Source organism: Oreochromis aureus, linkage group 17 (assembly GCF_013358895.1).
Source record: "Oreochromis aureus strain Israel breed Guangdong linkage group 17, ZZ_aureus, whole genome shotgun sequence".
Taxonomy (NCBI): domain Eukaryota; kingdom Metazoa; phylum Chordata; class Actinopteri; order Cichliformes; family Cichlidae; genus Oreochromis; species Oreochromis aureus.
In genome coordinates, this window is record NC_052958.1 from 9,885,993 (window position 1) to 9,898,126 (window position 12,134).

General features: G+C 39.7%; 1 protein-coding gene across 1 annotated transcript; it reads right to left on the bottom strand.

Moving 5' to 3' along the window:
- Positions 1-983: 983 nt before the first annotated feature.
- Positions 984-9,401, bottom strand: ints13 (integrator complex subunit 13). Its single transcript, XM_031726603.2, has 17 exons — positions 8,924-9,401; positions 7,699-7,932; positions 7,499-7,573; positions 7,168-7,370; positions 6,267-6,347; positions 6,068-6,158; positions 5,796-5,924; positions 4,486-4,570; positions 4,099-4,191; positions 3,117-3,206; positions 2,833-3,011; positions 2,569-2,733; positions 2,282-2,436; positions 1,959-2,189; positions 1,657-1,787; positions 1,360-1,495; positions 984-1,245 (listed from the first exon to the last, which is right to left on the bottom strand). The coding sequence occupies exons 1-17, from the start codon at positions 8,969-8,971 to the stop codon at positions 1,209-1,211; spliced, it is 2,163 nt and encodes a 720-aa protein (XP_031582463.1). The 5' UTR covers positions 8,972-9,401; the 3' UTR covers positions 984-1,208.
- Positions 9,402-12,134: the final 2,733 nt, after the last annotated feature.

The following is a 12,134-nucleotide window of genomic DNA, read 5'->3' on the forward strand; positions in this document are numbered from 1 at the left end:
AGCTCTGATCACCACTTTTGAATTCCCCTTTCACTTCACAATCCCACCTAAATCCTTTTTGGATCCAAAAGTAGATAAGGTGGATGCTCTGTGGCTGCCTGGCTAGTTTTGTATGGTTTGGTGCTTTATGGTGCTTCTCCAAAAGTGGACCTCCAAGTTGCACCTCAGGATCTCCTCCTCTTGGCCCAAGACAGACATGGCCTGAGCACCTTGCTACCTCTAATCTTGGATCTGCACCACATTTTCAGCAGGGTGGATCTACTGCTGCATAAATAACCTAGATTCTTTAACAGTTCATTTCTATGATATTACAGCCTGTGAGAAATGGGCCAAATTAGACTAACCACACTGATCAAATAAAAACGACTGTGTGGTTGGCAATGAGTTCCACAAATAGATCCATGAATTCAGAGAATCAATGCTCCCAGAGCTCCCCATCACAAAAGATGAATCAGTGATTCATGAATCACCACTTAAATAACATCTTTAAACCAATCATGTCACCATATCTGTGACACCATCCCTCAGCGTGAATCCTCTATGTGGTTTTCCACTTTTTCCTAATGCCTGGCAGTCTTCATGTGCAGGTTGTTTCGAATGAATGTTTCTTTTAGAGCCAATCCAACAGCTAAAACACTCCCAGGACCCATTCTTCTTTCAAGATTTGGCTCATTGTGACTTTCCTGCTCTTCCTCTGGATTAAATTCAAGTCGCTGGTTCGGTATTCTGGCAAAGTGTAAGTGGTCAGAGCCTGATTTCCAGAGAGAAATCTAAAATTATTTTCCAGAGCTTTTTGAAGGAGATGACCTAGAAATGAGATGGCCAAATTCCGTTCCGATTTTGGCTTTTACAGACGGGTACACACATTTATGAATTATGAATTCCTACTTAAAGTCTTACACTGAACACTGCAGACATCTTTCCTCAATGAAAAACAAAATACTCTATAGACAAATGAAGTAATGAGAAGATAAAACTGAGCATGATTTGTGCAAAAGCCAACAGCAACATTCTCTACTGGCAGTTTTTATTGTGTTACGCAACATGTGAACTGCATAACTACAAAATTAGGAGTAAAAAAATTAGAAATTCCTTGTTAAGAGTTCACCGTCTATTTTAATTTGATGTCCTTTTTTGGGCAGTCTTAAAAGCACTGTGGTCCAAAATCTCATCTGCAGAAAGGCTGACGCACTGGAGCTGTGGAAACATCATCTGGTGGCCTTCCCATTTTCATGAACATCCATCCTGTAAGCAAGGACAATGTCAAGTTTTTTTAAATCCTGAGCATGAACACAAACCGGACTAACAAGAATGGTATTCATTCAGCATAATGACACTTTCACAGATGACTGAACACACCCGTTCTCATCTTTGAGGTGCTGGTACAACTCAAACTTGTTGTTCACGGAGCTGGCTCTTCCAAAAAACTCTTGGTGCTTCCTGGAATTGACTGCAGTGATTCGGTTGCTCCACATAGTGAGGAGTGAGACAGGACCTGCAAACACAGCGAACCAAAAACATATAAATAGTTTGGGTGGTGTTATTTTCTTTAAAAATTGTGCCTTATACTGTGATAAAATGTCAATAAATTAGTGAAAATGTATCCGCGCTTCTGCATTGTATTATGAAAGGAGATCAGGAGTCAACTGTTGGTACCTTTCGATCTTTCTGGAGGCTGAATCTCCTCTGAGGTTAAGCGAGGCTTTTTGTTGAGCGGCTCTGGTGAGTCTGGGGAATCCTTAATGACCTCCGACTCCTGCTCATCTTTATCCATCAAACCCTTTAGTCTTTGAGACGGAGGAGCATACATCACAAATATTAAAGTTAGGAGAAAGAAATAAAAGAACCTCTGTTGTATCCAATAAGCTCAATAAATATAAGCTGTGAATCCACATGGAGAAATGATAGACAAAATTATTTTTGCTAAAACAAACTGAAGATTCTCGGGCACTACTGACCTCTCTGAGTCCTGCCAGCTTTTGTCGTCCATCTCCTTGTTTCCGTTTTTCTCTGTCCTGTCCTCCCTCTCCTCTCTCTTCCTCCCTCTCTTCTTCCGGTCCTCCTCCTCTGGAGGTTTGCTGCGGCAGGCAATGATGCAATCCAGAACTCGCTGGTGCCTGTCAGTCGCCCCGGCGTGAGTCTTCACTAATGTTTCCAGCTCATTCCACATTATGCGGTACTGCTCATCCCTGGAGATAATAATTATGTGGAAATATTAATGCTGATTTCTGCTGGTAAGCCAGGACTGGGAGGTGTAAAATGAACAAAACTGAGGTAATACCTCTTGGGGCCTTTGCCTCTAGATCCTACAGTGGAAATGGGGAGTGGGTCGTTCTTTCTCTCCATATCTACCAGGTTGTAAACGGTCTTCTGGCAGGTGAGAACGTCCTCATCAGTCAAAGTCTCTTTTACTATCAGGTTAGCCAGAGGAACCACCTAATAGAGCAAAAACAACACAGACATGTGCTAAAGGGTGATGTAGGCCAACTGGAAAAAGACAAGTCTTTGGTAGAAATAAGAAAGAACACTGATAATCAGGAAGACTAGTATTCCTGGATGGTGCCTCACTGCCTGCATGTTGAAGATGGTGGTCTGGGAGATGATCATTGGCCAGTATCGAGTGTGGCGCTCCAGCTGAGCTTTGGCCCTCTCAGCTGGCAGCTTCCCTGAGGGATCATGGGAAGATTCTGACACAGGAGTTAGCCGGTTCTCCCTCATAAATTCACCAAAATCCTGAGGAAAAATATGTAAAAAAAGAAAAAAAAGAAAACCATTTAGGATCAGATCAACTCTGCTGAATATTTCTGAACAGCTGATGGGAGCTGTACATACAGTGATGCGGTAGTCTGTCACACGGCCTCCGCAGCCCTCGCTGATGGAGGGCGGGTCCTCTAGGGTGGAGCGGTTGCTGTTGAGCACGTGCAGGAAAATCTCGCCTCCATGGCTACTGAGCATGTGGCTGATTACCTTTGAACCTGACTTCCTCGGCTGCTCCAGCAACACGGATCGACCTGTTAATCGGCACATCAACACGAATATTCATCGGTTTGCAGGAACAGTCCAAGAAACAGGATTTCAACAAGAAATATAAACAAATTGTGATGAATCCAGTTTACCATTAAGGAGAAAATTGGTCAAGCATGACGAGGGACGACTGTTGACATCTGTGGGGGAGATGCGATAGGCTCCTGTGCAGTAATGTAGCTCTGAAGTGGAAAAAAAAACAAATGTTTTGACCACTATTAAATACTACATACAACATGAGGATTGCCTCCTTCACTGATGTCTCTTTTTTTCCCCTGGAGGGTAATACTATTTGTCTGTTACAACTATTACTGTTATTTTATAACAAGATCCCAGAAGGACACTGTGACAGAGATGCACAGGTTGTACAATTCTGGGCAGAAACTGTTCTGCTTTTGTTTCTTTTTTCATTGTTTCCGTTCTTACTGATTTCTCCAGCTCTAAATAACTGTGACAACATATTAAGACCAGCCAGTGTCATCATTAAAAGCTATTTTAATTGCCTAAATGCTAATATCAGTCAACAATCCCAATATTTGCCAATATACTGTGTATACCTAGTCTGTAAATTTACAGAAAAATACATTAAAACTATAAACTGAACAAATGTCGCTGCTTAAATGAGACATGAGGATAAATCGTTTAACTCAAGAGCAACATCACCAAGCGTGGCCTAAGGCTAATAACCAGTGGTGATTTTAGAGTTCCTGAGGGCCTCGTCTTTTGTGCACAGAAATTTCTTCACATTTTCTGAATGTTTTTGTTCTTGCGTACTGTAGAGGTTTTTACAATTGTTCTGAAAATTGACCTGTTAGTCAGTTAAAATAAATAGCTGTAAACCAGCTTTTTCTTTTAAGTATCACTGACGAGTTGCTGCCATCAAACTGAAAATGAGCGAATTCATTTGAAGAGACAGTAACATGTCTCAGTTTAAACATGTGGTATTTTTTCTGTGTACTTTTGTATATAATTTATAGATTTATGAGATAAAAAAAAACAATGCATGGTGTTGCAAGTGTAAAACCTTTTAAATGAAGAATGAGTTAGGTGATCCTTTGTTGCAATTTTGCCCACCTATGCTGTTTGTTCGTGGAGTACACCATTTTAATGTAACCGTCTCCTTGAGTCCATTTTCTCGAGTGCTGGTCCCCGCCATGTGTAAGTCTCCTACACAACATAAACACAACATTGACTTTTTTTTAATTTATTTCGAAGATTAAGAACTCAAAACATCAACAAGGAGCCCATTGAGCTGTCCAGCTTGTACCTCACCTCCCAGCTAAAGCTAGGATGTGCAAGCTCCATCTAATTCTTGCAATATTTCTGAACTACTTTATTTTGTGTAGCAGGGTTTGGAGGTTTCAACAGCATTTCTTTCAATGGGAAAACAACAGTTTCAACCTCCTGACCTGTTTAACTGGCTCATTTAGAGCTAGGCAGACATGTAACGTGGGCACTCACCACTTTTAAAGAACTCGAGGTGAGCGTCTCGGTGATGCAAGAGCTCAACGTCATAATTAGCCGACGTGTTGGCATGCTGCTCTTCCTGTCCACCCACAGAGACATTAACAAACAAAGGTCAACGTGAAGTCAGCTCCTAAAAGGTTCAAACTCACACAAATGCACAAACACGCATCGACACTGCTGATTTCATGTCCCAAAGGGCAAAACGATAAACAAACAAAGTGAAAGGAAAAATGTTGGTTTGTTCAATGACCCAAGTTTTAAAGCAGAAATTATTATTCAGTTTAAACATGCTTTAATGTGTTTAAAACGTTTGGTTTGATAATAGGACTTGTTTACTTCTCAATATGGGCAACACTACTATCAATGGGTAAACCTTGTACATTTGGAAAAAAAAGTCAGTACATGGATAGCTGGAAAAGCTGGAATCCAGATTGAAGGGATAGATGCGTTCAAAAACTAGTTACAAAGAAAAAAAAAAAGCAGCACAATGGAACACACTGAGACACTAAATGGAAGATCTCGGGAAGAGAGACCGTTTACAAGGGGTGGATATAGAGCAAGGGAAGTTTGAACAACTTTTAGGGCATCTACACATTGACAGAATTTAATAAATCAGAAGAGGCAACGCTGGTCACAGATGTTTCCACTTATGAACACTTGAATACAACAAATTCTGAAGTTTTCTTTTAGCTTTTGTCATAAAAATAATCTCTACAATCAGACCAAAAAGATTTTCCCACAAATCAAATCCCTTTAAAACTACATTTGAACTTTGCAAGTCCACGTAAGACCAGAGTTGCCCGTCCTTTACTTGATCCAACTGACACATCAGGATAAATTCATGACCCTAAGGCTCAAAATATACACACTACATGATGCAAACTCTGCCCCCTTCCTCAGTTTGATGTGTGTGTGATCAGAGTACTAACCTGTTCGCAAACATTTAATGTGGGCTAGCAAAACAGAAAATACAGCATGAAACCAGCAGCAGGTTCACAGTCACATCGACATGCAGATGAGATCAAACAAAAGATGCGACTAGAGTGCATTGGGTTATTTTAGTGAAGCAAGGGTTCGCAGTTTATAAGCAAGCAAAGAAACAAAAATGTGGATATGAGTGAGAAAAGAGGATAAAAAAAACATAAAACCAATCAGTCCAATAAAAAAAAAAGTGAGAAGTGCACTGTATTCTAAAAAAAGATTTCTATACTAGCAGCATGGAAAGACAAACATGTTGTTTTAATCAACATTTTGGCAAAAGATGTGCAAGAGCAGATAAAAGGCAGGACGAAGATGGCCTTTACCTTCATGGGGATGTTCGTTATGGTGGTGGAGGCCAAGTCAAAGTGCTGCTGGACCAAAATGTTGAGTTTGGTGGCCAGGTGCCTCCCAGCTCGAACACTGTGCACCTCACTGGTGAGCAGAGGAGAGATCTGAGACACAAAGAGAGGGACACAGTGAAAAGCTGGATTGTGATAGATTAAATGCGGTTTGGGTGAAATTTAGCGTTAACACGTCTTCACTTTCTATAGTGGTTGATTTTAATTAAACGTTGACCGTCAAGCTTTTCACCCACCTCTTTCTTGGGCCGGTCAGACACCAGTGTGTCCTCACCCTGTGGGTAGATGTGAACTAGAACCAGCTCACACTGCTGGATGGCCATGAGCCTTAAAAACCAGAACAATGAGTTTTAATATGGCAGGCAATACCAGAGTTTCACTTTTTATAACCAAGTCAGGATCACGTGGACATGTCTTTCTTTGCTGCATACTGACCTGTCTGAGCCTGCTGCCAGCTTGTTTTGCTCTATAATAGTTTCCTGGATGCAGTCTTCCAGCATGCGCACATGTGTGTCGCTGCACGACAAAACACAAAAAGAGCAGGAATTTATGGACATTTATGGATAAGTAAAATGACAAGTGTTGCAAGAGTACATGGCTGCACAGAGGCACATGTGTTTGTAAATCTGCTGACAAAGGACCCATTTTCCATGTAAGCCCCCCTCAGACATACACCTCTTCCAATCAATCTGACAGCTTTTGAACATGCAGGTTCTAACCCTTGTTACTGACTCTTGTTACTTTATGCTACCTCAGAGAGAAAACAATGCAGTTTCTATTTTTTTAGAAACAAAATTCTTCCGTTGATTCATTCTTATGATTAAAAAAAATTATCTAAATATTACCTGACAAAACTGTTTTGAAAAAAAAAAAATGACTCAGAGTAGTTCAGGAAACTGTTCAGCATCTGTTTTGATGCATTCAAACGTCTCTCTCTCTGAGCCTGTGTCGGAAAAACACATACTCTTCTCTTAGCGACAATGAGGAAACCAAAAAAAAAAGGTGTTTAAAAAGCCTGGTTACACCTCACTAGAGTTGATGCAGACAATGCTTCTTGCCAGAAGTGCAACATGTCTTGCACATTTGGTAAAACATGCTCCTTCAGCAGATAAGTGAAGCCAATATGTTTTAGTATCCCGCGTTTTTCTAGCTGACTGTTATGAGCTTTCCATCACTGTATTAGCTGTGTGGTAACCTTCATTCAAGTATAGATGAGAGTTTTATTATGGCCTTAACTCACATTGCACAAGGTTTTCAGTGATACAGTTGTATAAGTTTTTCTTATGACTCAAACAAAATAAAGAGCTGAAACACTGAACACGTGGCCTCTGTTTACCTTTTAGCATTAGTTAGGCAGATAATACGGCCTCTGTTAGCAACTCTCTCAGCTGTGTCCATCAGAGCGATGCGCTTCTCATGCTGCAGCTCTGTGATCTTACATAATGACTCCACTGCAGCTACCAGCCCATGCAAGATGCTGCAGCACTCCGGGTCCTCGCGAGGGTTTGGTGGCCCAACAGCTGCCAGAGCTGACATGAGCTGTGAAGAAAGATGGGAGACACTGAGTTCAAAGGAAATGTCTCCAAATTGTGACAAAGTTGTTGTTAGATACTACAACTACAATTCAATTCAGACAGCTTATTGTGTTTAAATGGGTAGTGGATTACCTCATGAGTGCTCTGATCTTCCCTCCTCCAGCTATTCAGTATGTGAAACTCTGAATCACTCACAATGTAATTAACCTGGAAAATAAAGAGGAGGCAGAAAATGTCAGTGGCATGGATGACATTAGAAAGTGGACATCCAGCATGCCCAGTCTCATAATTATATCACTTAGATGAACAAACAATAAAAGATAGACACTAACCAGTTTGTCCTTTGGATAAATATCATAGAGGATCCGGCAGTACTCCATGGAGCACTCCACTGCGCAAGTCCACAGGGACTTTGACACCGGGGCCAAAGGAATGACCCCTTGAGCTCGGCTCTTTGTCAGCACATCACACTCCACCTGCTGACGACTGGACTCTGCCATGTAGGGACAGTGATCCACTACGAAGACAGTCTTGTGTGCCACAGAGAACATCTTCATTTTGCAAATCTGCAGAGTGAGATGAACCGTAAGAAAAACAGAGACAGACAGGAATGTTAAGCTGTCTATATATTTTGTTCTTTGTTTGTTTTTGTTAGGAAACATGTAGGCCGCTGACACATTAAAGGAAAAACCTGAACCTATACCCTCTACAGTGAGGAGATTAGATACAAGAAGGGTCTATTTCTAGCATGATCTGGGGCTACTATTATCCTTAACGTGAACATTATGCTATGGCTTTTGCAACTACCACATCTCAGCAGAATAAAACACCTACACTTGACATTTAGACAGTGTGCCACACCTCTCTATTGTGGTTCTACATAGTCCAACACTTTCCAATACAACCTCTTTGTTTTTCTCTTTAATTAAAAGTGCAATAGGAAGGTGACGAATAGTGTGCAGACAGGGTGAAGTGGATGGAGTATCAGGGGTGAGATGTGACAGAAGGATAGGTTCACAGGTATTGAGACTTGCTATGATGTATTTTTCAAAGATGGTGGTTCTAACAAAAAGACAGAAGGCCAAGCTGGAGGTGGCAGACCTGAAGGTGCTAAGATTTTAAGTGAGATTGAAAACAATAGACAGGATTAGCGATACAGAGGGTTGATGTTAGACGAGAATGCCAGCAATGGGGTGAGATGGAAGATGACCACCCAGAAGAAGTAGTAGTTGTTCTGTTATGTTTTGTCCTGTCTTTTATTTTATTTAGACACAAGACAGGAAATGATCTCTAAATTGGGACATACACTTCCTCAAGCTTTCTAATAAACAAAACCTGGTTAAAACATCCCATGAAGCCTAGATAAAATAACCCAGGTGTCTTTGGAGTCAAATAAACCTATGCGCTAACCTTACAAAGAATACATTTATGACCTCATATGACCTAAACTAAGTACGCAGCATAGATGATATATTACTACAAGCAATCTCTATGACTGTTCATATTCAGGTTGGGTCAATTTCCACCTCCGTTTTACTGCCATTTATGTTGACTCACCTGGTGGAAAACTTGGGAAGGTAACGCTTCCCGGTCAGGAAACAACATGAATCGTCTGAAAAGGCCCGGTATCTTTTTTTTTCTAGGTCACACTCTGACTGTTAAACCCCCTGTCCGTCTGCAGCGCGATGATCCTGACGCGTTTCAGGACATGTTAATTAATACGCGAACGTCCAACGACCTGCTAAAAAGAGCATGTCACCGAGCAGCGCGTTAGCCTGTCAGCTAACACCAGTCGCAACCATTTATTTGCTGATTCACGTTTATGACCGGCGGTTTAAACATTTAATGGTAATATTTGTGTAATTCCAGGAAAAACGTCTTCTAATTAACCAACTTCCAAACAACCGTTGCCTAGCAATTTTTTGCAGACACTTGGGGGGAAAAAAGCACAAACAATACAGTTCAAGTTGCTACAAGCTAGCAGGTTTGTTATTGGCGGAAATGTGTTGAGAGGTGTTCCGCCTCTTCTTCTTCTTTGACGTTCTAAAGCAGCTCACAGAGGTGGCGCTATATTACTGCCATCTTCTGGATTTATTAGTCACACGCATAGTTTTTTCCCCCCGCCTATTTGTCTGTTTTGTTTTTCTTTGTTTTTCTTTGTCTGACATTGTTTTGTTTATAATCCCTTGTGAACGTAAGGAATGTGTTAATATGTGAAACCCATTATTGAAAGCTTCTGAAACTTATTTTATGTGCACTGTATATAAGTTTTCTTCTTCTTCTTCATTCTATCTTCTGTGGAAGCCACTGAAGAAAAAGCGTTTTTGTCATCAGTAAGTTAAAAACTTAAATGTAACTTAAAGAATATATACTATATAAGGATATATAATTTCATAACTCAAAGGTTATGAGTTATATAGCTCTTAAAAGTTGACTAACTGACCAAGTATCCTGAAATTTGGAGTTTTTTCTGAGTAAATCAGCATTTCAAGATATATTAATTGACAGACCAGTTCTCAAGGTCACCAAATTCCGATAAACTTTTTAAGGCCTACTTTTTTCTGTTTGATTAACCAACACGATGCCATGCATATTCTTTTCTGTCTGTTGATTCCAGTACTGCCCCATCAGGTTTGGACAGTTTAATATTCATTAGAATTGCCCTTTCTCTTTCAGCAGATTAGCTGGTTGCTGGTTCGGCTTGTTGTTTCCTTTCTTGTTGCTTGCAATGCTCATGAAAACCACAGAACTCAGAGATCACATCACTCCTGTTTTAGCTTTTTGATACTGGAACTTTTAAGGCCTTTCCTCCTAGCTACATCTCTGACACCTTAGTACCATATGCACCACCACCTACCTTGAGCCCCCTGTTTCAAGAGCCCACCTAAAAACCTAAGGGCACACTTTCAATCCAACTTGTATTTGTGCAAAGAAATCAAATAAAAAATACGATACTTTAATAAATAAACAAAACATATAGCAGCTTAATGGCTTTAAAAAATGTAAAGTAAATACTATTATTTTTATTTTTAAGTATAATATCTAGGGGTTTTTTTGTTTTTGTTTTAGTCAAAGCCACAGGGAGCCACTGGGGATGGACAAAAAAAAAGCCTCAAATACTTTTACTTTCCAGTCTCCACAAGTAGAGCCTGATTGTAGCATCTACAGTATCGACTTCTCATGTGGCCCCTTGTCAAAATAAATTGCCCACACCTTCTTGAGCGGATGCCACAGTCAAGAATCTGCCCCCATCTCACTGTATGTCATGCATCCTATTCTGTCACATCAACCTCTGCCTCACTACATCCACGAATCTTCTCTCTGGTCTTCCCTTTTCCTTTTTTTCTCCCAATATATCCATTATCCCTGCTTTGCTCATGTCCAAAACATCTCAGCCTCATGCCTCCCTAACCACTCTACCATTTCATTCTAATCATGTCCCTCCTGCTCCTCCTACATTCAAATAAATGTTAGCATCTTCAAATCTGGAAAATAATACACCTCTAAGATTATGTCTGGATTATGTCATGCAGCATACTTCTTCCTAAATCCTGTTGACTGGAGTCTATTTACAAACATAAGCAAAAAATATTTAAAAATAAACACATATAAATATTGGCAATCTCTCTCTTTTTTTTGGCAAACTGGCTTAAAAAGAAAAAAAAAAAGAAAGCAAAAATCTGTTGAATCAAAAGTGTGAAGTGAACCAGCATGGCTGAAAGTAGCTGCTTCTTCTTTATGTGAAAAACCTCTGCCCTAATGAACACTTACAAGTCCAAATGTTTCAGTTTTCTTAATGTTAAGATTTATAATGATACTTATAATAATCATAATAATAAATTAGAAGTAATTTCTATTTTTAAGTCATTTTCCCAATAAATTTAAAGAAGACTATAAGACTGAAAATGTTCCTCCTGTGAAACGTATCCATTACCATTGGTGCACCTGTTCTACCTCACACAAACCTTGATTCATTGTTGAGAAATCTAAATTTTCTGTGCTGGAATTATCATTATTATTATTATTTTTTGCATATTTGTCACATTTACATGTTTCAGATTATAAAAATAAATTTTAATATTAGACAAAGATAACTGGAGTAATTTCTAAATGCACTTTCTTAATGACAATTTCATTTATTAAGGGGAACAAAGCTATCCAAACCAAGCTATCTGGTCCTGTGTGAAAAAAGTAAAATCCCAGTTAAATGATGAGTTAACTATGATTAACCACATTTCTTGGAAAGCTGAACAATAAAGCATCAAGAGAACTGCAGGCCTTGCTTGCCTCAGTTAAGGTCAGAGTTCATGATTCAACAATAAGAAAGAGGCTGGGAAGGAATGGCATCCATGGAAGAGTTCCAAGAATAAAACCACAAAGGCTTGTCTCACATTTGCCAGAAGACATCTTGATGATGCTCAAGACTTTTTGAAATCAGTTTGTCCCCTGAAGCGCAAGCACACCTGGGTTATGTAGGTTAAATAGGTTAAATAAATAGGTTAAACAAAATGTTTTGGAGTGATCTGATCAAAATCTGGACTTAAATCACATTGAGATGCTCTGGAATTACTTCTTCACAGCGCTGTATCATATCCGCAAACCCAAATGCAGTCACTCCAAACAGTTTATAGCATTTAAAAAGGAAACAGAGCATTACGATAAAAGATTACATTACATATTTACTCCCCTGTCCCTGTATTAGTTGCTGACATTGTTTACTGTAGTTGCTAATAAAAGGTTTCATTAGAGAGGAAAAAAAACACTGGAG

Coding starts and splice junctions, on each gene's coding strand:
- ints13 (XM_031726603.2), bottom strand. CDS start 8,971: ATGTTGTTTCCTGACCGGGAAGCGTTACCTTCCCAAGTTTTCCACCAG. Junction 6,348..7,167: donor TGCCTAACTAATGCTAAAAG/GTAAACAGAGGC, acceptor TTTGTCGTGCAG/CGACACACATGTGCGCATGC. Junction 2,190..2,281: donor AGAGGCAAAGGCCCCAAGAG/GTATTACCTCAG, acceptor TATTATCTCCAG/GGATGAGCAGTACCGCATAA.